The sequence below is a fragment of the Bombus bifarius genome, unplaced genomic scaffold, assembly GCF_011952205.1.
Source record: "Bombus bifarius isolate JDL3187 unplaced genomic scaffold, Bbif_JDL3187 scf7180000007973, whole genome shotgun sequence".
Lineage (NCBI taxonomy): Eukaryota > Metazoa > Arthropoda > Insecta > Hymenoptera > Apidae > Bombus > Bombus bifarius.
This window is the reverse complement of record NW_022884359.1, coordinates 6,424,935-6,452,865: the sequence shown is the minus strand read 5'-3', so window position 1 is coordinate 6,452,865 and position 27,931 is coordinate 6,424,935. Positions and strand designations below refer to the sequence as shown.

General features: G+C 34.5%; 1 protein-coding gene across 4 annotated transcripts; it reads left to right on the top strand.

Annotated features, from left to right (window-relative positions):
- Positions 1-27,869, top strand: LOC117215178. Of its 4 annotated transcripts, none has more exons than XM_033461591.1 (28): positions 1-255; positions 8,051-8,382; positions 8,887-9,044; positions 9,246-9,349; positions 9,626-9,978; positions 10,447-10,615; positions 10,693-10,808; positions 11,268-11,374; positions 11,447-11,792; positions 12,306-12,583; positions 13,164-13,404; positions 13,478-13,708; positions 15,007-15,414; positions 15,873-16,076; positions 16,251-16,650; positions 17,238-17,485; positions 17,580-17,858; positions 18,238-18,437; positions 18,498-18,795; positions 20,105-20,255; positions 20,398-20,560; positions 20,979-21,141; positions 21,326-21,504; positions 22,533-22,959; positions 23,488-23,567; positions 24,133-24,303; positions 26,873-26,927; positions 27,366-27,869. In XM_033461591.1, the coding sequence occupies exons 2-28, from the start codon at positions 8,064-8,066 to the stop codon at positions 27,512-27,514; spliced, it is 5,997 nt and encodes a 1,998-aa protein (XP_033317482.1). In that variant the 5' UTR covers positions 1-255; positions 8,051-8,063; the 3' UTR covers positions 27,515-27,869. The 4 variants fall into 4 exon arrangements, with proteins under 4 accessions (XP_033317482.1, XP_033317499.1, XP_033317488.1 ...); XM_033461608.1 differs by lacking the exon at positions 27,366-27,869 and adding an exon at positions 25,387-25,484 and having other exon boundaries at positions 2-255; positions 26,873-26,903; XM_033461597.1 differs by lacking the exon at positions 1-255 and having other exon boundaries at positions 8,064-8,382; positions 23,491-23,567.
- The last annotated feature ends 62 nt before the right edge of the window (positions 27,870-27,931 follow it).

Below are 27,931 nucleotides of genomic sequence, written 5' to 3'. Positions count from 1 at the left end.
ATGAGTTAATGTGTCAGTCGTAAGCGCGATTCCGTCGCGTCGCGCACTTCGACACACCAAAAGACAGAATATCGTTTCAAACAAATTCTTTTTACAAATTTTACAAACGAGCCTGATAACAGAAAATTCTTCTATCGCGAATAATTTTAATAACATAATATTTTTTCTGTCGCGAGTGAACAATGATCAGTGTGCTTGTTTAGAAGGTGTTCTCTTTGATTTCTTGTGAAGATTTTATGACTATGTTTGAAACGTGTAAGTAATTTAGTTTCGAATGAGGATAATATTGATAAGAATTAGTTGTTAGTTTCGGAATAATTTTTGGAGAGGGGGAACTGAAATTCAAAGGAAATGATTAATTTGGAAATTTATGGAAGTGTCATCTGCCCTCATCATCAGAAAAATGAAAGAAACGAGTAACAGTAATTTGGTAAAAACAAAAGTGCAGAAATTTGCTAATATCGAATTAATTTATGTCACTGAACTATCTAAAAAATTTATTAACGTGAACTTAATTATCCGATGCTTAATTATCTGTAATAATCGGTGGAGAAATTACTATAAATAAACTTAAAACAATTTTGAAATTTTGAAATCGAAAAAATTCGACCTACCGAATCGTCTTCAGACGCGACAAAACGTCTCACAATATCATGGTTCGCGAAAAAGTGTAAATTGTTATTCAAAAGTCGACAAAACAAATATTTTTCTCTTCCAAACACTTGCTTTTGACACTTTTTTCAAAAGACAAAGCACACTTCTGTACCCTCTGCTAAAAATAAAGATCTTCAAATTTGTTATTCGACTAACTGAAAAAATGAAGTTCTACAAGGATTTGGCCTTAATTTCTTATAAACAGTACATTCGACGAGAGGAGAAAAAGAGTGTAAAGCAAAGAAGGGGAACATTTTTAAAGCATGACACAAACGCACTCGAGCGACACAGCGATTATTAATCGCATCAATTAGAAGATCGTTCTTAAAGATTCAATTCGGTTAATGAAGCAGACTATCTCTGAATAAGAATCAGCGCCGAGATGCAAACAGATGCAGTTTCCTTTAAAAAAACACTTTCGATCTTTAGTTCAACGTTTGAGGAAACTGTATATACACAAAGAATTATCGCTATCACGCTAACTTCTTATGCACTTGGCTCGTGCTACTATTTCCATTATATCAACCTGTTGGATCATCCATAGACGCAGCCAGGTTTAAGCAAATTTTATTCGAAACTTAACTTTGTCTTCTATTAGAATCGATTTAAATTTTCGAATAATTTTTTATTTCGATTATTGCTTTCGAATAATACGATTTAATTGATAGTGTCTAACAATTTACAATTACTCCAAAGAATTTTAAAAAGTGCTGTACAACCAACAAGATAAATAATTTATGGCATTCTCATATTATACATAATAAAATACTTTATTATATTTCGAAAAAACACGCATTCGAGAATTAAATGACGCCTATACAAACCTAGAGGCGACAATGAAAACCGCCTCACAAAAATTTTCTTATGCGTAAGAGAAGCAACGTGCAATGATCCTAGACAATAGTTACATCAAACTGATTCATACTGGTTAATTCATCTTTTCTCATTGATATGCGCGTTAGCGTTCAACTCTTAGAGGATAAACTTCCTTTATGTAAATCCTAAATCGTTTCCCTTCAAAGGATAAGATCGGTGTAGCGCCCTACGTGATTTCCGGCCATGCGACAGTCTTCTGGTCTTAAATAAAATTGATCCCGTGCGTGGAGATGGATTATGAGTAATGGATTGCTTTTCATTCGAGGAATCGAGAGACGACGATAGTATTCAAATTCAGTGGATGCTGATTCGTGACCCGGATACATTAGGTGTTCGGTTAAAGTGTAATTCCTTTTCTTAGGGAAGCGTCTCCTTAACGTGTGAGCTGGGAAAAACGACTTTTGATAAGATGACTTTTAACATTTTCACGATACTCTCAATCTTCTTGATCCTGATAAGACAAAATAAAATTTGGACAATTAACTTTTACATTTGTTTTTGCAATATTCTCTGATATTTTTAACTCTAAACCAAGCTACGTTTACATCGTGTGGATCATAGATGACCAGCAACCGTTTGGATTAAATTATGTACTTCTCAAGAATAAAATGCTTCCTGTATTTTATGTGACGAAAGCTATCATCGCTGATATTTATCCATTATAAGATGGATATCATAGGATATATAAATTAGAATGAAATATTCTGAAATTAAGTAACCTGAGTCGAGTTTAAAAATACATTGTCATATTGTCGATCGTAAGATTCGAGACATGTTGATTCAGCCTTTGTAATTTTCAACCCTACACGGAAAAATATAACATTACAAGATTCAGATTTTCAACCATTTGTTCGTTTTATTTAATCTCATTCGTTTCAATTTAATCAAGTTTATATCCATAAAAGAAAAGAAGTGAGAAAATCATTTCTCAGAAAAATGAAACGTTGTTGCTCTAAAAATATAACGAAATCAGTGAAAAAAATAATAGCAGTAGAACCTTCTGGTTTTTTTTACAAGAAATGAAACAAAATTTTCTTGAAAAACGATATTCTGTTCTTCTTTTAAAATTACTTTTCAAAGAAGTTACATCAATTACACGAACGTAGTTATTGTGTGGCGTTATGACTTTACTACGGAATATTACATTTTGTCATAGAGACAGAAACTACATTTTTATTATACGATAACTTTTTATTTCTATTTCGATATGAAGGAAGAGTTTAAATTTACTCCACATTCACTTTAACTAGGTTAGCTTGAAAAAAATTTTATTGATTTTTGAACCGTTTAATTAATCAGGAATTCTAAGGAAGAAAAAGAAGTAAGAAATTTGATTGCTCATTACGTAAATGGAGAGCAAGAATTCTCTTCCTTTTCTTCGAGCCTTCGCTTTAAAGCCTGCTCGCTACAATGACCTACTCGCCAGGTTTGCTCGATATATCGATTTTCTGAGGACAACAGGAGTGTTCATGAAGAGCTTGCTACCTTGCTGTTTCAAAATAAGGAACTCGTCTACTGTGATTCGCAAGTGAAATAATATGGAAAGTGAACTAAATTGTTCGATTGCCTGAGATGCGAATTTACCTTACTTGTGCGTTTTTGAATTATTTAAGTGAAACGCGTTAATGTTTCTTCGGACAATTAGTAACGAAATTAAATCAGTAGGCTAATAATGAAATTTCAAAAATGTTCTGCTCAATTCCGAGGCTCGAGTTTGTTGTCATTTGCCAATCTTAATGTTCGTAAGGATTTTGTATTAGAGTTCCATTTAAATCGATAAATTTCGATTTTGGTGCTTCAAATTCGATAATCTTGGTATTTAAATCTACTGAAACCATATTTATTCGTAGGTGCGTTAAATGGTTTCATGAGAGGAACTTTGGTATTTCTAAAATGAGTCTTATTCGGGTCACGGTATTCTAGAAGCTGTACATGTAAGTTCATTTTTCTCATAAAGAAAATTAGAAATTTAAAAGAACTTTAAATTCAAGAAACAGTATTAAAAATTTCGGAAAATATGAATGGCAAATTAGTCTGACGCTGTAATTATTCACATAAATATATTCGATACGAAAAGAGTAAAGGGCCATTTATGAACCTTCCACGATAATTTTTGAAATTTTATTCGAAAAGTAAAACTTCACGTTAGACCGTTCGAAAATTTCTCTCTTAAATTAATGATGAAATATAAACCAACGAAAACCAGAGGTTAAAGAGATAAAGGGATTATGCGAAAACGTATTGTTGGTTACGGGGTCGCAATGGAAGTCAATAAACCATGACGAGTAAGAGACGTGTAACAGTCGGAGTGGTATTAATAAATTAGTGTCTAGTTGCTACAAGCAGCGGCAACGGCAGCAACAGGAGCATTAACAGAAGATGGTGGAATAACAGATAGGAAAAAGGAAGAAGAATAGGAAGAGGTGGCGACAATGATGGAAACGAAGATGAATAGCAACGCACTTTCGATTCATTTTCTCGCATGTTTTCCAGCTGTTTAGTCCCTTCAAGGTGCGATTCATATTGAACTTGGAAACATTCTATTATGTATACTATATATGTATAATCAATAATTTTTTATGTTAACCATTTGTAATATATTTTGAGAAACATTGAATGTTTTGGAAAAGTGGCATTTCTTGACAATTTCTTAATCTAATAAATTCAAATAAAATATTTCTAACACATTTTTGCAAGTATTGAAACTCTTGGAAAAACAAAACTTTTTTTATAAATTTTGATTCATAAATTAAACTTTTCGTCAGAGACATATACCTGCTAAGAATAATCAGTGAACATGTTGAAATACCGAATACCGATATTAATAGCTACAGAATAGTTACAGAATATATTGACCTATTCTTGCTTTGTATCATAGTAATCACGAGTCCGTTACAGTACTCTTATAGAACATTTTCCTCTTATTTATGTCTGTAAACAAAGTTTGGTCAGAAAAACTGGGCACCCTATATGATTATCAACGACAGTTTTGTTATGATGGAATTGTATTTATCTGAACCATGTAGGTACTTCGTGTAATTGGAATTTATTGATTATACATACCATTATCCACGATTGCTCGTTCGAATAATAGGGATTTAGTTAATCAAACATTAAATCAAATTTTCCTGCAATTAATGGATTTCAGATAAACGTAGTTCTATTATATTAAATGATTCAATTGCGACAACGAGATTACGAAAATCACTGACCATGTTAAACATAACAATTTCGTTCAACAAGGCTAAAACAAACAATTGAAGAGCAATAGAAAATTCTTGCTTCTTTCACATCTGCCCTGTTTCTTTTTTAAAATTCGACAACTCGTAGATCAAAATACAATTTCATCTTAAACAATTTCGTCCTAAAACAATTTCATCAAACAAAAAATCGAACGAAAAGATCAAATTTCTGCTTGCTTCCTTTCCAACTCGAAGCCCAAAAACTTACAAAAATGACACGTTCAAAAGCACACTCGTATCATAGCAAATCGACCGAAACTAACATCACACAAACATCCAGCCAACACCAACAAACACCTACATTCGAGTGCTCGCGATTAAGGCCATAGTTACAGCGAATGCGTATTCAGACGAACTGGCGTTCTGACGAACGAAACATCTGAACACTACGACGCGTACACTTATACAAATCTACAGGGTGGTTGGTAACTGGTGGTACAAGCGGAAAGGGGGTGATTCTACGCGAAAAAAGAAGTCGAAAATACAGAATAAACATTTTTTTTATTTTTTTTTTTTATTTTTTTAAAAATCTACAGTGAGATCCGTTATAACGAGACGCGATAAAGTGCACGCGTACCGAGCGAAAATTCAAAGTCGATTTTCTCGAAAACAAAGCCTCGAACGAAAAATTTTTATTCTATATTTTCAACTTCTTTTTTCGCGTAGAATCACCTCCTTTCCGCTTGAACCACCAGTTGCCAACCACCCTGTATATACATACTTTTAATTGTTGAAAATAATAAGAATAATATAAATTGTCGATTACGCCGACACATTGAGTTCGTCAGAACATCGAGTCGTCGAAATATGCATCCGCCTTAATCGTAGCCTAAAACTCCACCCAATACAGTCTGTCCCACAAGAGTGGCGTACTGGCGATATCCACGAAAGTTTATATCTAATGAGACAAAGATCGAGTTTATATCTAACGAGGTCCTATCGAATAAGCCTTGCCTTATAATATTTCAATTTCGTTTAAAGTCTACATTATTGAAAGATTATTGAAAGATGCATATGTTTGAAGCTATCGTCTACGATGACACTGCGTTGGACTAATCGTCCGAGTCATCCGGTGCAGATCTCAAAAAAAATGTTTGGTATTACGAAGTCCAAATTGAAAGATGTTTTAAAGTCAAGAACTCTAATAAAAGAAAAATATATTCGCGCGTTCGTAAAATATATAGGGTACTACCTGTATCTGTATCTGTGGCAGGCTGAAAAATGAGTAGAAAGCGTGCCGAAACTTTTCCAAATTCTCCAATTTGCCAATCGATAACACAGAAAATTGAACGTGTTATTAAGTAAAAGCGTATTAATAGTTTAAGTGTACTATCGATCCATACAAAATTATTTGCAATTATATTTACTTTTGCTGAGGTTTATATTAAAATCCATATTAAATTTTGTACAAATATATTCATTTTCTCTGAGATATCGCCAATACGCTCTCGTAGGACAGACTGTACTCCTCTGGCGTTTATCCCTCGACCAACGTTGGTGAATCGATTGAAAATCTTTGCGGCGGGTTCCTCGAAGCGACTGGAATCATCTCGATGCGATCGGCCGTTCGCGATGCCGACGAAGAAGGTGGCATTGTAAGAGCGCCTCTGATCGTTGATCGAGAAGGTGGCAGAGTGTCGCGTTCGAACGAAGAAGAGGAGGAGACGCTTATCGTGGCCGGGCCGTGACGGTGCGTGGCGGCGTGTGCACACGCGTGTCGTTCGTGTGGGATCAGATTATCGGTGTGTCAGTGCGAAAGAAGACAATTGACTCGCAGCCGCCGTCGTGCTTGCCGGGGGCCTTCTGACGTCACATCCTGTCCTCTAGCTAGTCGCGATCTCGTTTGGACCACGGCACATCAAGGTACGCAGATTCGTGCGTCCTCAATGTTTGGACGCAGAAAACTGTCACAGACCGGCCTAGCACGTGAGATCCGACCGCATCTCGCCGATCTGCTCGATCGTTAAACTTTGTCTTTTCCTCTTTTCCCATCTTCGTACTTGCGCTTTGCTCTTCTTCCACGAAGCGACCACACAATTCAAAACGTGAAACGTGCAGAATGAAATTGGAGGATGTGGGTACAGGAGAAACCTACTTCGAGAGTGATCTGTTTCGGTTGGATTTTTTATGTGCATTATGGGCGGGGGAGCGCCGTTGAGAGCGGTGGCTAGGAAAGTGTGTGGTACGGTGAAAACCGAAGAAAGGACTAATTAGAGTGTGTAATTAAGTTGAGTTTCCGGGACAGTGTGTCAGGTGTGAGTAGCAGTCCAGATTGATATTAATGATCCTTGTCGATGGAAGTGCGGATTTGAGATTGGTTTTTAATTAAATTTTTCGACCGTTTATTTGAGAGTAAAACTGATGTACCATAATTCAACTATTCAGTGACCGCGCTAATTAACTACATTTTTTAAATTTTGATATCACGGTAGATTAATTTCTTAATTTTCTTCATTTCTTCGTATTCTTAGATTCTTCAGAAATAAGACGATTAATATTGATGGAATTGGTAAGCTTAGTTTTATATGGATCAATTGGATTTCGTTGAAACACGTATGTATTTAAATCGTTGTTTAAAATTAAGTACCGATTTTTCTGCATTTCCTAAAAATGATTTGCAAACAAGATAGATCGATAAAAATAATACAAATATTTTCATTCACGAACGTTCCTTTCGAAATTTTCTTTACTTCGGAAATCGTCGTTGATAATGGTGCTACATTCTTGATTAAGATTAACTCTCTGCTCTCTTACCTGATACTATTCTTATTTTCTAAAAATAGTTACTAAGCGTTTGTTTTTAAATTAATGAAAGTAACATCACGATCTTTTTAAGACGAAATTTTCAGCAATGATTTTTGCTATACCATGCACTCTGTGCATTTTTGCACCTTTAAAACTAAGATGCACAAACATCTGAAATCTACCAATAACAATCCTAGATTTCTTGTTGAAACTATTTGTTTAACTGTTCACATTTCCCAAAAATTATTCCTAGAAACGGTTATACGATAGATGTATAAAAATAACACCAACATTATTTTAACTACTCGATATTTTTTGCAAAACAGTTCTAGCACTCTGTTCTCTCTTTCACATTTTCCAAAAATTATTTCTAAAAATTATCAAGCTATAGAAACTAATAAAAGTAACTCTGGAATTATCCTAACTTATCCGGCATTCTCTATACGAAACCTTTTTTGCTTTCAACAATCCACAACAACAGCATTCTCTAAATAAAACACGAAATACTAGATGAACGTTGCCCGATTTTTCAGCAAGAAAACAACGATGATCGACCACAAAAGATGGATCTTCAGAATCCTCGTTTGGGCATACGTTTACGCGATCGTTTCAGCGAATTTAACAGATTCGTCAGAGATCGATCTGTCTAACGAAATGGACACGTCCACTACCACGAAGAGGACGTTTCCTGACAGGTGTCTCGTGAAAACTGAACCAGGACCATGCAAGCAGAACGTTCAGAAATGGACGTTCATCAAGACTGAAGGGAAATGCAGGACTTTTCTTTACGGTGGCTGCTTAGGAAACGAGAATCGTTTCAATTCGGAAGTCGAGTGTCTTTACCATTGCGTGGGTGGTCCTGAACGTAAGGAAATACTTTGATTACTTTTGTCATTTATTCAATTATTTGAATATCGTGATTGGATAATGTACTAGAAAGAGATGAGGCAATTGGAAGGTACAAACCGATTAGTATAAAAATACAAAAATAAAAAGAGATAGTAAACTTCTATTAACATCGATACTTCCAGAATAATCAATACGTCCAATTGCTAATTTTTTACAGAAATTTTATAAATTTACAACGATGCATTTTTAGGCGTTTGAATAATTTTTTTTTTTTTTTGTATGACATATGAATGAAATTTTTTCTCCTTGTATTGCACATTCTTTTTTATATAATCAACTAGAAAAATCTTTGCACGGTTTGTCTCCTGAAAGAGACAGATATCACGCAAAATCGTAGAACGCAGTAAACTAAAAGACGCCACGGAAAATTTTTCCATGATTTAATTTTGATAAAAACTTGGTGCCTTTCCAGAGAAAATGTAATTCTCGTGGTATTTTTACTGAATTTCTGGTTTCTTAGATACACTGCCACCTTATTTGATCACAAAGGGAAACGTATTTGTAACGAGCACTGCAACCACGAACACACTGCCTTCTACCACGGCCATCACTCCACGGCCAACGTTTACACCGCCGGAACCAACAAAACCACCTGTACCAAAGTACAAAAGAGGAAAGGTGAACTAACTTCCCTAAATCTGCCTCAAAATCTATGGCATACGATACAAATATATTTAATTTGATTGAGACAAATAATTCAAATATTTCATAATATCACGGCATTAACTATAATTAATCTAATAATTCATCGCTTAACAAAGGAAATAATTAGGATAGCAAATTTGTTAACGAGAGTACACTCAAAGAATTACTCGACAGGAACTAACTTTCATGGAGTCTGGCTACGAGAAGACTTTTATGTTCGCGCAAAGTAACACATTTATTCAGCTGGACGGTAGCGGTATAAAACCTTTTCAACTTCGGTGAGTAATCTTAACTATGCTTCAAAGAATTTTAAATTGTACGCATGAATCACACGAAGGACAAACTGATTAACGACATTAGTATATAAATCCTTCCGTATCTTTAACATTGAAATTGAGAAATCTGTAAAGAATGGGATCGATCAGTTCCACTTTTGAACAATTTATATAATCAAGCCAATGTCGAGTTATCAATCTCTTGGCACAAAAATACAAGAAATCAACGTTAATAGGAAAATCCTGATCCACTATTTTAAATATGGCTCTAATTTGCAGACTGTGTCGCGAGATATCTTTCAAATTTCGCACGAAATTACCCCATGGTCTGCTGGTCTACCACAGCGTGAAGGATCGACCAGAGAGCTTAGACCCTTATGCTCTGTACGTGATCGTAGAGAAGGGCCAGCTGAAAGTGGTGCACGTGTTCGGAAAGCGGTCAACCAGCCTGACTGTCGGCGAGGGGTTGAACAGGGACGAATGGCATAGCGTTCTGGTGAGAATCGACGTCCACGGAGCGAAATTGATCGCCAGGGTGGACGATAAACAGGAGGAGACGACGCTCGAAGTTCTGGAGCACGCAGTCAATTACGGAGTGTCCGAAGAACTCGCGTCTGTCGTCCTTATTGGAGGTAATGAAACTTATTTTTTACTTTTGATTTACTGATTTCTGATTATATATCTTTAACAGAAGTTTAATCGTGAAGAGTTTAATGAAGTAAACGTACATAATATGTATAGAGACCTACCTAATACGTAGATACCTACGTGGTACTCACTGAAAGAAGCTTAGTTAACCGTACAATTTTTAATGAGTTTCCGTATTTCTGTTTGTAATTTGCATTCGATTAATTCATATACTTTAATATCACGATCGGTTCTTCCTCTATAAAAAATGTCCCGAAATATTTAAATTATTGCTAAAGCCAAGAAAAAGAAGAGACGATCTTGTCGGAAAACTCAGCCAATAATTTCAACTGATTCTAAGTCGCTAATAGTCCATTGATACAGCTATAAACAGTGAGAATTAGGAACAATAAGAAAGGAAACCTTAGAATATATTAAATCAGTTTTCTCACGAATTACACAATTTTCGTTAGGGTTGAGTTCCGAGGAGAGGCTGCACGGCGTGAAGTATATAATAGAATCGTTTGTTGGCTGCATAAGAGATATGGTTCTCAGCTCAGGCAAATCGGCCAGCGATTTGTTGCCCATTCAGCCTCTGATTGCCACGAAGCACGAAAATGTGAAAGAGGGCTGCATAGACAAGTAAGAGACTCGTTGAAATATATTACGATAATTGTTATCGCTATGTTCGAATGATTCGCTTGATAAACAAATTTCAGATGTAGGACACGAGAGAATCTCTGTTTCATCTCGAGCCAATGTGTGAACCACTATAATAGTTTAACTTGCGACTGCTTTGGGACGAAGTACGAAGGAGAACGATGCGATGTATACAGTACGTAAAAAGAAAATAGTCCTTCGTCGTTTACTTACATCAGGAAAATAAATAACTCGCTTATAAAATGATAATTTTATATTTGATCATAGTTATAATTATAGGATTTTTATTTATTTAGAAATATTAGAAATTAATGTTTCCAATGATTTCTATCCTATATGATAAGTTTATTGATAGATAGAATTTATTATTTATGGTTCACCCGATATTTCCTAGACCATTTATCCACGATACTACATAATAAAATTTTATTTCCATGAAATATAAACGTACAGAATTTTTGTTTCTCGAAGAGTCGAAAGAATTTCATATATTTAATTTAATTATTGACCGTGTCGCTAGGATATGAACGTAAACAATATATTTTAGCTACGAAGGATTAACATATAGAATTTAGACGCAAACTTTTGTCCAAACTTTCTGATACATCTTGTATAAAAGAATGATATATTTCAGCGGCCACGATCTTAACATTAAGAGGTTCTTCATACGTCTCGTTCCGCGTTTACGATTGGAAGGACAGAGTTCACTCGTCTGTGAACAGGATAAGCCTTGCATTCAAGGTACTTAATAAAGAAATTTTTATCTCCATCCGTAAAGAAATTTCTCTAATATTTCTATTAACTTTTATAAAGACAAAATGGGACGACTCGGCTTTATTTTACGCGTCTGGTGAAATCGATGGGACGCCACACTACATAGCAGCATACATCATGAATGGATCAGTTCACGTTGCATTAGACTTCGGCCACAAGTCGAAGATCACGACAAAACTAGGCGATTATATCACCTCGAACCATTGGAATAATTTAACGATATTTCATAATGGATCTTTGGTCTTCGTTAGTTTGGACGATGAAATCAAAGTGCTTGAAATTCCTGGCGAGAATTATAATATGATCATCGATCCTGAGATCTACATTGGCGGTGGTCCTGAATTGCACAAGAAGAAAGGCCTTCGGTCGTATAATAATTTTGCAGGTACGAATCTTTGTCAATTATTATAATACTTAAACTACAGCCAGTTACTTTGAAATTTTATATATCAAATCAAGGTGATTTCCATTTTCACTAGAAAAATTGTAAATTATTCATCCGCTACGCGATTAAGAAATATCAATTTCTCTCTTCTATATATCACTTTATCAATTTACTTTTCATAACTTTTTAAGGTGTAATACAGGGAAATTAGTCGGACAGTTACTCGAAAGAAATTTATCCTTTGAATAGGACCATAAATTCTTTAAAATTGACGACTCTTTTTCCAAGTTAACTTTTGCTCGTCTAAGACCTGTAGCGATTTTCATATTTGATATTTGATTCCTTTTTAAGTGTCAACAAATTTACATGACTCGATCACCTAAGAACATCTTGTCGCTGTCGTTTAATGATTCAGTGATCTGGATATGTTTAGAAGACGCATATTTATAGCAGTAGCACATGCTCGTATGCCGACTCCAAAAGATCGATGGAAATCGATTGAATTGGTTTCAGGTTCGCTGAAGTACGTTTTCTTCAACGACAAGTCCATTATTTATGAGTTGAAACGTTCCAACCCCATGGTGCATTATATCGGTGTATTGGCGCCAGAGTATTACGAGGCAGATGTTGATGTGATTCCAATAACGTATCCGTTCGCGGATAGCCACATTTGGTGGCCAATAGCACGCACCGATTCCCTTAAACTGAGCTTCGACTTCAAAAGTTCGAAACCGGTGGCTGTGGTCGCGTCAGGGAATGTGACAAGTAATCGTAGTCTTGGATACTGGGAGGTATGTTACGGACATCTTATTCAAAAACGATAAACAAGACGAATAGATTCGTTCAGAAATATCAATTTTTCTAGTAAAGTTATAGACAAATTTTCTAGCAAAACTTGCATAGTAAAGTTATTGGGGAAGTGTTTAAGAAACTGCGATTTTCAAAAAAACTTATATACATTAATTTAGCATATCATCTATAACTTTACTCTACTATATAAATTTATACTTTGTTCGTTGGAATCCCATAAGAATTCTATTTCACACTTGCTGCCTTTAATATCGAATTATAAGATTAGATCATTCTATAAATAATAGTGTCTCGTTTTTTAGCCAACCTTCGAAATAAAATAGAATTCAACTGTTTTAATTTTAATCCAAACGATGGTTTCATTATTATTTAAAGTTTGCTCAGATTCTTCGCATTATTCTTCCAATGTAACAAAATTTCAAGCTGACTTCCTTCTACCTCGATGTATAATTTCGGTTAAAAAAGACATTCTAAAGTATCATCAAATTTAAACTGTCAAGTATCGTAAAGTAACAGTATCTTTAATTGCCTATTACGATTTACGAATTTACAAATGATCAGCTGCGCGTGATAAACGACGAAATTCGCTTTCAACTGATCCCGGTGTTAACGGAGAACATCACGGTATCCACCGCCGTCAAATTTCCCCCTTACAATACCTCTTGGCATGCGGTCGAATTGAATTACACGAGAGGAGAGCTCAGTGTCCTGGTGGATTACCGGAACAAACACAGCAAACTTTTCTCCATGGCGTTCGAATTGGGCGACAAAGTTATCATCGGAAGTGGAAAAAGCAACGCGGGTAAATTCAACATTTTTTTTTAGAAACTACGTGACCAGAACGTTAGATTATAACGCGTTGCACTCTGCCTCAGGTCTGGTTGGATGTATGCGTGAAATACAGGTGAACGACGAGAGAATAGAACCTAGACACGTGATCAATACCGATAGAGTGATCGGCGAGGTAGCCTTGGATAATTGCCAATTCGTCGATCCTTGTACCAGGCCGAACACTTGTGAACATCAGGGGAAATGTTCGGTGACAGAGGACAGAATTACTTGTGACTGTACAGGCACTGGCTACATCGGGAAAAATTGTCACTTTAGTAAGTGAATTTGTAGATTTATTCGAAATATTCGAAATAACGTGAAAAATTGTATTTTTAATTAATCTGGACTATCTCATCCTATGCTGCAATACATTTTTTATCGCTAGAGTATTAATTTCTGTTTTGTAAAGAAAGAAAAAAATAATAATCAAACATTACGACTACTAAAATTTTTTAAACAAATTAATCTTTCCCAAGAATGTTGAAGATCGACTGAGTAGCCAACAACGTAATAATCTATTAGGCTGTCCGAAAAGTGTCTTTCTTTTACAGACACGTCTTTTACGTTGTGATCTTTATTTTGATAGTGCAAAATGGATCATACGTAATTCGATAAAATAATATAAAACGGAAAATGTTGTGCATCCATTATTTCCTTATGTTACGCCGGGCCTCTCTACCTGGCCCAGGTCACACACCGCGGGCCAGACGGACACCACATGTCCGCTTTTCCGTACGGCGTACCCTCAATAGCCTTAAGCACCCGTCATAAACCCGAGTCACTTGCCTGCTAAGGTCTACCACGGCGAGACAAGGGAAAGTTAGTTTTTCTCACGTACGCTGCAACTTTCCTCCCACTAACCACTTTCTCTCGAGGGCGGTTAAGACCCTTCGTTTAACCAATTAACAGCGAAACCTGTTTCCCTCACTCTCTTAACTAACATCGGCACCAACAAATCCGATGGTCCCATGCGCTATCCTTAGCTTTTCTCCGACACAGCATCGTCACTCGACTTCACTTCTTCTACATCGTTGGAAAAGTCAACTACTAAGTCTACCGCTAATGCCCATCGGGCAGTCTAAGCATAACGCGAGAGTCGGTCTCGGTATTGTCGAGCATACATTTCCTCTCCTAAATATCTTATAGTGCTACGTCCACTAATACACTAAATCTAATTATAAGAGCCCTGCTCTAACGTACATATGTATCTTATCTTCGTGCGATAAGTGATTATCTATCTATCTATGCTCATCAGTGTGATCTAAGTGTTGGAAATATATAATTTATAATTCTGTGAATCACAGTGTTATACAACCTCAATCACCCCTATTATCTCAACGGAAATCAGGGGATCGATCAATTCGTGGTGTCGATTGTTATAATCGTAACGGGGATTTACGACCCCCGTTGACGTCTCTCCTAGCGGCTACGTCTCCCCGCGATTGGTCGAAAAAACACCTTATAAAACGAAAGAAACTTTTCGGACGACCTAATATTATAGCGTAATAATCTATCGTGGTAAGAGAATTAATAACGCGAGTAAAAAATGATACAAAAATATGTAAAATTTCAGCTATATACAGAAAAACCTGCGAGGAGCTAGCGTTATTGGGATATACCCAGGACAGAGCTTACACAATCGACATTGATGGAAACGGTAGATTCCCTCCAGCGAATGTAAAGTGCGAGTTCCAGTCTATCGAGGACTCGACAAAGACTATAGTAGAACACAATCTGCCCTCGCAAGTCGATGTTAGATCCACTGCAGAATCCGATTTTTCTTTCGACATCAAATACAGAGAGTTCACTGCAGAGATGCTACAAGAATTGATCTCACATTCGTTGTACTGTAGTCAATACATCAAGTACGATTGCTACAAAGCGCCATTGGAATTGCATAGTGCTACGTGGTTCATTAGCTCGAAAGGAACCACCGTAGACTACATAGGAAATGTGACTAGGGGATCCTGTCCTTGTGGAAGTGAGTATTAGACTTTCACATATTCTATTCGTTATTCGTTAATATAGAAATTAATTATAGCATTCTGTTCATTATATAAAAACCATATTTTAACGGGAATCCATATAATATAAAACGTTTCAGGATGAATTAGTGACTTTAATTATTTCAATCGCGTGATTTTCCGATTTATACGAGACACAAGAAATCTTTATTTAGAGAAACTATGCAGCACAGAAGGGTTAAAAGTGCTTTTTATACTTCGTAAAATAAAGAAGTGAAACAACAATTATCATAAGAAATACTTGAGATTTGATATCATAGCAAACGTTATAACGATTTTATATTTCGTATCTTCTACGTAGAAATGGAACTTTCGTAGAGTTCTATTACATTTTTGATTGGAAATTATCGTAATAATCAATAAAGCTGGCAATGCATTAATATTAACGAAATATCGATTTCACATTTATGTTTAGTGAACAGGACATGCGTCGATGCAAATCTAAGCTGTAACTGTGATGTTCTCGCCGGAACCGCAGGAAAATGGCTATCTGACGAAGGATATTACGAAAGACCAGACTCCTTAGGCATCACCAGTATGGTGTTTTTGCAACAAAAAGATCTCGAAGACGATGCACAGGGACGAATTACCTTGGGACCGTTAGAATGTGTCGAAACTAGTAAGCGATGTTTCTTTATCAAATTAAATTAAACTGTTTAGAGTAATTGGTTCATTAGATTCAATAGCTCTCATGACGCATCTTTTACATTCTACACCGATTCGTAGATTTACAAATTTAATCGCACTCGAGAATTGTTAACTATCGTTAATTATTACGTTCGTTAATTTTTAGATACACAGAAATACGTTGTCACTTTCACGACCTCGCAATCATACATCGAAGTGCCTGGTTGGAGGAAAGGAGATATAGCATTCAGTTTTCGAACAACTGGAGAAAAGGCCATTCTTCTGTATCAACCACCAATTAGAAGCAATTATCCATCATTCATGGTTGCTTTGACTTCAGAATTTCGATTGACGTTTAACTTCACTCTAAATACTGGTACTATCAGGGAGTTAGAGGTGCAGAGCATAAGAAAATTGAACAATGGCGACTGGCAAAAAATCTGGATCGACTATAATGATTATCACGTTAGATTCATGATCAATACCGACTATCAAATGGTTGAGTTGTTACCTGAAGAAGAGTTTGGGCCATTCGAAGGTTCTATGTTTATTGGCGGAGCCACCGCGTGAGTATTCTTTTTTAAAGTGTCTTTTAAAAAAAAAAAAGAAATATAGGAATATTTAAAGAACGAAAGGCTTATGGATATTAAAAACATTACGAGAATGAGACTGAATATTAAAACAGTAAAATATTATAAACTATTGGAAATGTTTGAAAATTGAGAAAAGGAGGGAGAACAAAGTACTGTAAAAAAATTAGAAACCTTTCTCAAAAATACCTTAGAAGATAACAAAACCCACGAATTGTTAATGCTTATCGTGGAAACCGAATTACGTATTGTGTTAGTTTTTCGTGTATAGTATATTCTCTCGTTTTCGTTAATAATCTCCCAGCTGATGCAACGCTGATTAAACACTAATTGAGAAATAAATATGCGAAAAATTAAAAGAACAAAATATTAGAAGAATTAGAGAAACAAAAGATGCTTAGAGATTTAAAAAATATTAGAAAAATGAGGCTACGAACATAGAAAATATTAGAAACTAATAGGATTGATCGTCATTTGAAATTCCATTCAAAAATGAAAAATATCTTCATAGTTTCAATGACTTGGCCAAAATAAAAGAATAAAAACCGACTCTCGTTTCTTAGAGAACACTTGAGGACTTCTTCAGTTCGCCAAGGACTCATCGGCTGTTTCCGTGGTTTGGTTGTGAATGGGGAGATTTTAGACATTCACAGCTACATGTCGGTCCACCTATCCGAGATCATAAAGGACTGCAAACCCTCCTGTCAACCGAACAAGTGTCAGAACGGTGCCAGATGTGTAGAACTGTGGAGCAACTTCGAGTGCGTCTGCGAGAACAAATGGGCTCACCTTGGCACCTATTGCGAGACGAGTAAGCTTCTGCAGCCAATTTCAAATCTCCACTGTCTCCTATGTATTTCCACATTTTATCTCTCGATTCTCGTTTTATCGATTCGATCATTTAGATATAAACAACAAGGCCTTGACATTCACTTCCCAAGGTGCGTTTCTCAAAAAGAATTATTTTGGTAAGGACGAAGAAAGCGAAGAAACGGTATTGTTGAAGAGTATACTGTTACAAAATATTCTGATCAACTTGAGGACTTATGATACTCATTCGTTGATCTTGTATGCGAATGATCACTTGAATAATTTTGCTCATCTTTACATCTCGAATGGCACCAGTATAGTGTATCTGTTCAACGCTGGTAATGAGATTAAGAACATCACCGTGGAATATCCAGGTAATTAAAAGGGATATTTTATTAGGAATATTATTTCAGAAATATTTTGGACTCTTTATCGAACCTGCTGCAGTCCGCGAATTGTCCCAATCTTACTGTTATTTTAACAAACGGAACATAGGAAATTATCTTATTTTAAAATTTCATTTTCATAGTATCAATTTTTTGTAGTCGTATGAAAATACTATTAATAATACGAACACTAATATATATTTGAATTATCGACATTTATATTTTTTGCATTAACTAATTAGCATACAAATGCTATAATAGATACAGTGGTGTTCCAATACTTTTTGTAATAATGTATAATATTGTAGCCAGTAATTTATATTATATATCTTGACATAGCAATATGTAACGTACAAGTATCTTCCAGGTGTGAACACAGGAATTTCGGTCCAAATCGCGATAATTCGGAACGAAAAATCAACGACACTTCACGTGAACGAGTACAACTCTACTCTAAACGCTACTCCAATCTTGCTAGACACGTACTCGAATAAACCTTGGATAAATCCAGAAAAGGAAGTACTGGCACCTCAGAGGCCACCAGCGCCGCCCAGCAATTACTTTCAGGTGAGATTTCAGACTTTCAAACTGAGTCGAATGTATGCAATGATCAGAAATCTTACATAGGTGAATCTAGGAGGCTTCGATTCGAATGATCTGCTGAGGTTCGGCAAAGAAGATATGCAAATTAAGGGCTATGTCGGTTGTCTTCGTGGATTGATGATCGGAGAATATCTAGTTGATTTGCCTAGCCTCGCGAACGAGGCTAATCACGAGGGTAGCAAAGGAGTGCTACCTAATTGTCAGATGAAATGTGACGCTACCCCGTGCAAGAACAACGGAACTTGTACGGAAGATTTTGGAAGACAGGAGTTTTCTTGTAACTGTGAATTGACGTCGTACTTTGGGGAACATTGCGCTGATGGTGAGATATTTTTGCTTTAAGTTTATTCTTTCGAGGCTCTTTTTTTGTTTCTTTTTTGAGAAAATGATTTGAACAACAAAATTTATCCTTCTTTAATTTATGAATTATGGAGATATCTTGCAACGCGATATCATTTATACTATTTACGAGATGAAATAGTTTCTGTGTTTTATTATTAGGAAAATTAAAAATATTTTGTCCGACTCATCCGATCATTAAATAATTTAATAGATTTACCTAGTACAATGGCTGATTTATTCGATCACAAAGATGGATTTACTTCTTTTTAAAATATTGTATATATTAATTTAGAATGAATCCATCGATAGAATAAATTGTTTATAACATTTCTCATATATCATTCAGTAAAGAATAATTCGTTCGGTTTCTTTCGTTGATAGAGAGGAATTAAACATAGAAAAATTAAAAAACGTAGAAAACGATGCTGAATGTAGGAAGACAAGTGTTTTAAATTTTATGTGAAATTCTCTTTCATGTGAAACAACATTTAATTAATTAGTTATAAATATTGAGATATGAAAAATAGGCACGCGAGATATCTTCGAAGAGATCGCGTGAACGACATCATGTCATGACACGATATCTCATCTACGAATATTGCACGCAGTATTCATTAAAGTAAACAAGAAAGAAAACCTTAATAAACTTGAATCTAAAACTCATTTGCGTCAAGGTTAGAAGAGATCGCGTGTTAATAGAAAACGTTTTCACATGTCACAACGTTTAAAATGTCAATTAGTCATTTAGATACAATGCACGTCTCACCAGAAAATATTATATGCTTTTAATAAATAAATCATATACATAAAGATACGATAGATAGGATCTGAAATCTATGTTTCTTAGATATTTATTCTTTCTTTCTTATTTATATTTCTTTTATTTATTTTAGCAGATACATTAAATGTTCTTATGTTTCGATACAACCTTCTTTCGACACTTCCCATAACGATACAGAGACCAATTGAAAAATAAATTAGACCAATAAAAAGATGATGTCACTTAGAGTTTTATGCGATTGTACTTAATAAAATCAATCCTGAAAAATAAAGTCATCGCTCATTTACAAATGATAAGACCTTGAACAACTCATAGATTATCTAAATACTAAAGATATAAATTGTGTTAGATAATATTAAATTACAATAATAAAAATAATTTGAAAAAATAATTTCTGCTACACTGAGAATCAACTATTACATTTGGGAATTATTACATTTCTCTAGAGATTTACAAGGATTTTGAAACTTATCAAATTCAATAATACAAAATTCGCGTTGTGTGTTAGAAAAGGGAGCAGACTTCAGTGGCGAGAGTGTTCTGCAGCGCGAGTTCGACCCGGTTGACAAAGTGAACCAAGTGAAGGTTCAATTAGCATTCTCAACTAATGATGTTCAACAGCATACCATGGTTCTTCTACTTTTACAAACAGAAAATAAGTAGGTTTTTCGTCATTTTTCTATGTTTCTAATCCGTACACTATCAATCAATATATTTTATATTTCGAATTCGTTGCAATGATAATCACGATCTGAAATCGCTCTTGAATCCTAGATGTCTTTTGAAAGATTTTTTTTTCAGAAACTACTACTTGCTGGTTGCCTTGTCGTCACAAGGTGGGCTGATTTTTGAAGAAGACAGAGAAGGCTCCGTATATGAAGTACGTTTACGTCCAGGAAGCTTCGCAAATGGAAACCGACACAGCATTTACTATGTTCGAGATAATAATACGACCACGCTTCTGGTGTGTTATTCTTGCTATTGTTTTAAAGTTTTTCCAGTTTTACAAATAGACTGAGCATTTTTATGCAAATTAGTATTCTTGAGAATTACAGAAGTATATATTCTATATCGGTAGAATATTAATTCACCTATTAAGTATTATAGAAAGCACTATACTTTGGATATTTTATATATTTTTTCATGTTACTTGCATTCCGTTTAATTTTCCACTTTCGAATTTTTTACCTAGATAAATAAAAACAGTCTATTAATAACTACTTATACAGACACGTCGATGAATACTTAAACCAAATCGCATTTGATGTAAATTGAAATGCCTTGCAATATCCGCCGTCGAATATCTGTCGAACAGATTAGATTTGACTTTAGAATGGCATACCATCTCCTAAAATGATTGACAATCCCTTTACTGATTGTAGATCGATCGCCAGCCGGTGCAAATGGTACCAATGCCAGTGTTGAAGCCGAGAGAGGACGAGGACAATAGTCCAGGCGTGACAGAAATTCAACTAGGCGGTCTGAACACGACAGATTCTCGATTCAGCGGCAATGAATACAAGGGATACACCGGCTGTCTGAGCAGTGAGTCCTACGTTAAATCAAGCCGCTATGAAAAACAAAAGTCTGTCGAAAACCGATAACAGTTTATTCGTCGACAGTAAGAGTCGAACCGTGGTTTCTAATAGAATACTGTCTTTCTTATGTTAGACAAAACGATCGTCAGCCACATTGCGATTACGAAATGACGGATACCCTCTTCTTGTAGACGTCGTGGTATCGATCAACGGAGGACCTAGCATGAAACCGCTCGAGGAATATATGCTATTTACGAAACAGGGCAGCGAAACGGTCAGGGCGACGATACTTGCTGGAGTGAGGAGCGCCCAGTGCGCGGTCTTTCACACGGAACCACGTGGCCCTGAACCACCCAGAAACGATAGCGTTGTAAGAAACTTTTTATTATCAAGTACTGTCAATAGTAAAGCATTTATTTTGATATTTTTTATATAGAAAGTCACTTAGTTAAATGCTGGTACATACCATTTTGATAGGTTCTGCGATATTAACGCTTTGACTGCCACGTTGAACATATATGACCGGCCACGGTTTCTCCTGTGACGCCACGGTGGTCATTGGTAACCGGAGCGCTTGAACTTCTTACAATTGTAAAAATTCAATGAAAATTGAGAGTTAGGGCATTTTGAATATAACCGATAAATAGAAGATACTTTGAAATAAAAAGTGCCCCATTCAACAATTAAACATTTTTATTAGAACATCAATAAAAAAAAAATGAGAATAAATCTTGCATCTAACGGTGCACTGTGTTTGCATTCATATCTTTAAGGGGTAATCTACGAATATTATTATAAACACACCTTAGAAAATAATCGTAAAGGCTGCTTTATAATCATATAGTTGAAATTAGGAGTGTGAACATACCTTACTATTCTATATAGAATGAGCAAATACTGTTTACTAATATCTTCTACACGTTTCAACAATATATTCTGGACGTTTTGCTTACGACGAAATAACGAATGCGAATGGTTTGTTGACATAAACAAAGCCTTGTTATAATATGTCGCTATCAAATGTTACCAAGGCACTACGGTGGTCACCCGTAACCACCAATAAGATGAACGGTTCATTGGGGAAGAATGTTGTCTTATATCATTAATTTATTATTACTTTGCCATTATATGCTTTGAATAATAAAAATATTCCCGTGGCGTCCTCATGTGATTTCGGCGTGGCAGTCACAGTGTTAAACGTTGATGGAATATAGATATTGGTAGAAGAAATCCAGTTAATGTAAACTCCGAACAAAGTTATTGTATTATTTAACTTTTACGTGCACACGTTATCTTACCAAAGAATTTTGATACAATAGCTTTCAATTAAGCTTGACGGCATAGCAAATAACAATATAGCAAGATGAAATAAGCATTAATATAATAAATATGTCAAAGGATCGCAACAGATCCTGGATGGAGGATCCTCCGAAGAGGAATTTATATAAATCGCAGTATTCCGACGCGACACAGGAGGAACAAGGTGCTGGTACTTACATCTTCATCGCATTGTGTTGCGTATTCGTTACCGCGGTGATCGGCTGCATCTATGAAGTTTGGCGAAGCGCAAGAAAGGATCGACGTCGAAGACGCGAAGCCGGGATCGCTGGCTCGCCCGTACTTTCATCCTCCGGATCTCAAAGATGGCAATCTCAACAGTATACGGATCAACTAGCTGGTGCCGTGAAAACGGTAGGCTTCAAGAACGTGACAGAAGATGAGAAAAGACCAAATGGCACGCATAAGTCCGCGGCGAAAGAGTATAAACCGCTGGCCAACGCGGAGTCGAAAGACTTAATTAACGATAAAAGGGTTCATATTAAAGGTAAGTTTAAGATCATGATAAATAAGCTGCAAATTTGTATTTGAAGGTGCAAAAATGAATAGAATGCATATATGAAATATGTAAAATGTTCAAAATATAGTGATTATTTATTTTATATATTTATTTACAATGATAATCTAGAAAATTAAATATAGAATTTTATGGTTTTCGAGGTTTTCAATGTTAATCAACTTTGATAATAACAGAAAGGATTTTGATTGGTTGAGAGGTGTGAAGAGCATAATCGTAAAACATCCTAAATAGAAAAATAGAGTACAGTAATAATTTTGAACGTAATATCGTGCGTGTACTTACTATTTACTGACTACTTACACTTTCTCACTCTTCATCGATACAGAACATCGGTTAAACGGGACTCGGAAAACCGAAACTCTATTGTAATAATAGCTCAATGAAAAGATTCGAAGATGAGCTATACATAGATAGACTACTAAGAGAATTAACGGAATTATTAGAATATAGATTATCGTAGAAATAGATTCGAAATGATTTAAAATTATGTTACAGCAGATGAAGAACCAGAGAGGAAGGAGCTCCTAGGGGTAAATACAGGCATCATCACTAAACCTCCGAAACCAAATCCATTCGTAAAGATTTTTTCTTTTTTTTATAAAAATTACGTATGTTAAGTTCTAAGCAGTTTGCCAAGTGGATTTTTCGGTAGTATCTCCATCAAGGAAAATTTTTTTTATTCAAATTGACACTATTTCACGATCGATGCGCAACAAATGTTTTATTCGTATTTGTATCTACTTTGCAGGCTCGCTTTGAAATACTTTAAAACATATCGAAATAAATAAACGAATACCTGACCACGATATTTCTTTAGCTATATAATTCTAGTAACGTGAAAAATATTTTACAAAAGAATTACTCTAGAAATTAACGTTTTCTTCTTGGTAAATCAATTCTAGTTTATATATTGTGAAATGTTCTTAGCTTTTAATTTTTACTACGAAGACGATAACATCAAATTTTCATATTCTGATTGAGCATTTGTTATTAAATATCTCAACGACATATGCTACTTTTTACGGTACGTTCCAAGGAGTGGAACGATAGAACAGAATTTATAAAAGAATTAGAATACAATAAAACGTACAAGGATTAAATATAAATTCGGTTTCTACGCATCGAATCGTTGATTTCCAGTCGATGGAAGATCTGCAGGAGGAGCCGGAACTGGAAGAATGCGAAGAAGAGGAGGCGGCTGAGGAAGAAGAAGAAGAAAAAGGAGACGATTCCAAAGAACAGAATCCAGATGAGGAGGAGAGACATCAGTTGAAAGGAGAACATACTGACGATAAAGATTTTGTCAAGTCGGTAAGAAAAACATCAAGAAGTTATTCCTTGAATAGATAGGTCTTTGTCCTTGAAATACGAATCCGGTCCGATATCGCAAGAATCTATTTTTCAAAGATCTCAAACTAAACGTGGAACTAAGCTAAATTAAGAAACGGAGAAAAGTGTTGAAAAATGATTTTCATGATTTTATTACTTTGATATTCGTATAAGTTAGTTGACCCATTAAGGACCAAGTAATGGATATGGATACAACATTATCGAGAAACATAAACTTGTCCATATAAAAAATATCGTTTTGTAAACAGAATGTACAGAAACTGTATGCATTGGAATAATAGACACTTTTCAAAGGCACGTTTACTTATTGTATCAAAAAAAAAACCTGTTTTAAGAAAAGTTTATCATATTGTAATACTACAATATTTGAATTTCTTCCATCTTCGTACTATTATATATAAGAAGAAATGGTATTGAAATAGATTCTAAGTAAAAAGGGCTAAAAAGACAGAGTTCAATAATGTAAATTGACCGGAGCAAATGTAAATGAAATGTTGCATCAACCTGAAATAGTCCTTGGTGGGTTAAACCGTTACTCGATTATATCAAAGTGAAGAAAAATTTGTAGTTTAAGGACAGATTCGATTTCACCACAAAGTAAATGTGTTCAAATTTTGTTGGATATATTCATTATTATTTGGCTGCGATGTGACACACCAGTGTTATTCATATCCATCTATCATACATTTGTTATTTATCTCTGTCAGCTTTGTATGTACGTCCCTTATCCTTTCTTTTTTATATATATAAATACAAATATAAATATGCAATATTGATTATGTTATACGAACAACGAATAAAACATCCTTAAGGAAATCAATTCTAAAACGTTGTGCCATCTCACTCCTCGTAAACCCACAAAACACATGAAAGAAAATTATACCATAATACCCATAAAAGTCCTAAGACACATAAACATCATTTTCTCGGCAATCAATTAGATCATCATGTCATATGGAACATGAATAAAAAGAAAATCGAGAATAATTCGAAAGTTTCGAATGCGGACGAACATAATCGAAAATATATGTATAATAATTTCAGCCGGAAAATTCGTCTAGGATAAGTGTTGAGGAGAGTGTTGACTCATTAAACAACAATCCCGAACACGATGACACGAAAACGCAGTACGAAGCCTAGAGGTATCAGTGTTATCGTAAAGCTTGTTGCATCGTTTGTTCTTATGATCGTTCATTTGCTTTCTTCATTCTATCCATAATGTAATTTCCGTTCGCCTACTACGATAGTATAATAGTAGATGTAAAGTGAATCCTTCTATGCATCGTGTGTATGTTTTATTTAAAATATTGATGCGAATTACACGACATTGGAATACCTAATATTGCATGATTTAATGCGACTTATCTGCAAGAAAAATTATCCTTTATGCTCTTCGTGTACAATGGTGTGTACAAATTTCCAAATATATCTTTCATTCTATATTCCACAAGCAGTATTGTGGAGGATTTTAACTAATATTATATAACTATGTCATAATCTTTTACTTGTTATACCATCATACCCAGTATTAGTTAAAATTCTTTTAAGCATAGCTTTTGAAATATAAAGTGAAAAATCTATCTGAAAATTTTTGCACAACAGCGTATATTGCATTTTTATTATATTAGGCCATAGCATATGAAAATTTATTACTCCCTTTTTATTGAAACAAAAACGTATGTGTTCGCCTATCATCAGGAACAATGTTTGAATCGATATATCTTTGCTATTGAGATATATGTACATATAACAGTGACTAATATTCATTAGACTGCAGAATAACTAATAGGAAAAAAGCAAAGAGAATAGTAAAAAAAGTATCTAGCAGTACTTTAGTCAAAAAATCCCTATACGAGATTTGTATACTAATCCAATTTTCTATAATTATATATTAAGTACAGAATATCATTACATTATAATGATGTTCAATTTCATATAAATTATGTTGCGGGCCAAGAATGTATTTCGTGATACAATCTGCATACATAAAGGAAGGAATATTATAAGAATTAATGAAATAAATATTACAGTGCTCAACAAGTAAATTACTTTTTTTCGATAAACTCTTTTTTTCGATTTTTTTCGATTTACTCTTTTTTTTTATAAAAATTGGAAAAGACAATATTACAACTACAGTAAGTAAGGATGAACTTTAATAAATAATGAACTTTAAGAAAATATTTGAAAAAGATATTCAATTGCATGAATGAAACTACGTATTTACCAATTTTTAGCGACAAATAATATGAAAATTTAAAAATTAACTAGAAGGAAAGTAATCTAAAAATTTAAAATTATAAAGATGCATCAATCAATATTGCATGAATCATAAGTATAATGGGAGAAGGATCGATACAGTACATTTGAGTGCATGTTGCATTAAAAGAAATATTTTTATCATAATTTCTACAGCGACTTTCATCCTGTTTTAAGTTCTTCCATTGTTACTTGGAATGAAATCGAAATAATATTTTTTCTATCTAAGATATTGAAGTTGAAAATTACTTAAAACAAGTTTAATCTTATTTAGGCCATCACGCTAAATGGTATTGGACAACGAACGACAGTCAAAAATTTTTCTGCAGGTCAGTATTAGCTTAATTACTTACGAGAAAATTATAATGTGTTAATAAACAATATAATAAAAAAAACATTGTCCCTGTTTCCATATTCCATAACTAAAAAAACTGTATTTTTTACAGTTTATTGCCTTAGAAAATTAAAACTTAAAAGTATAAAAAAATAAATATAATATAAACTTGCCATTTTTAATAAATTTGTAAACTAATTGATATATCATTACAAAACCAAAAGATGTTATATACGCTATATAAACAAAATATAAACAAAATAAATATATTTTAATCTAGCAACTACAATTAAAGAAAATAAGAAAGTATAATTTTCCCCCAAGAAGTAAGCTTCTTTCGGGAGCTCTGGTCGATTGTTATACAATTATACAGCTTTAATATCTATTCCTAATATATTACTTACTTTGAGAATCTTTACGTGTACCTTTCTAGATTCTGCAAGGCGTTTCATTTTCAATCTACAACCAATCTATTTACCGGACGATCGGAGAATATTTGGATGTCCACTGAACTATGTTGGTATTGGAGAATATCAATCAAGAAATAGAAATTCCGTTGAGTCAGTATTGTCTTTGGATTGATGCTTCCCGAATATATACGAGAATTGTTAATTTCACGCCATGTGCATTGTATACGCGAGCATAACTAATTTCAAAACAAATGCGAAATAAAAGAATCCATATGTGTGACGATATACATACATACAATAACGAATGTTCATTAAACATTTCATGATAGTTTCTACATTCGCGAATACAAGAATCTATAATTTATTTTAAAAATATGTAATACTTACTGTTTGGACGTTAATATAGGTTGACACCAGCAATTTTCGCTGTTTTTTCATACTATATGTTGACAGATGTCGATTAAAGAAGCCCGTGAAAAGTTGATGCGTTTATTGAAAAAAGGAAACAATAAAAATTATTTCTGATACGTTTTTACTTTTATGTAATATTTCCTACAAACACCCCCTTTGTAGTACTTACTTATGTATA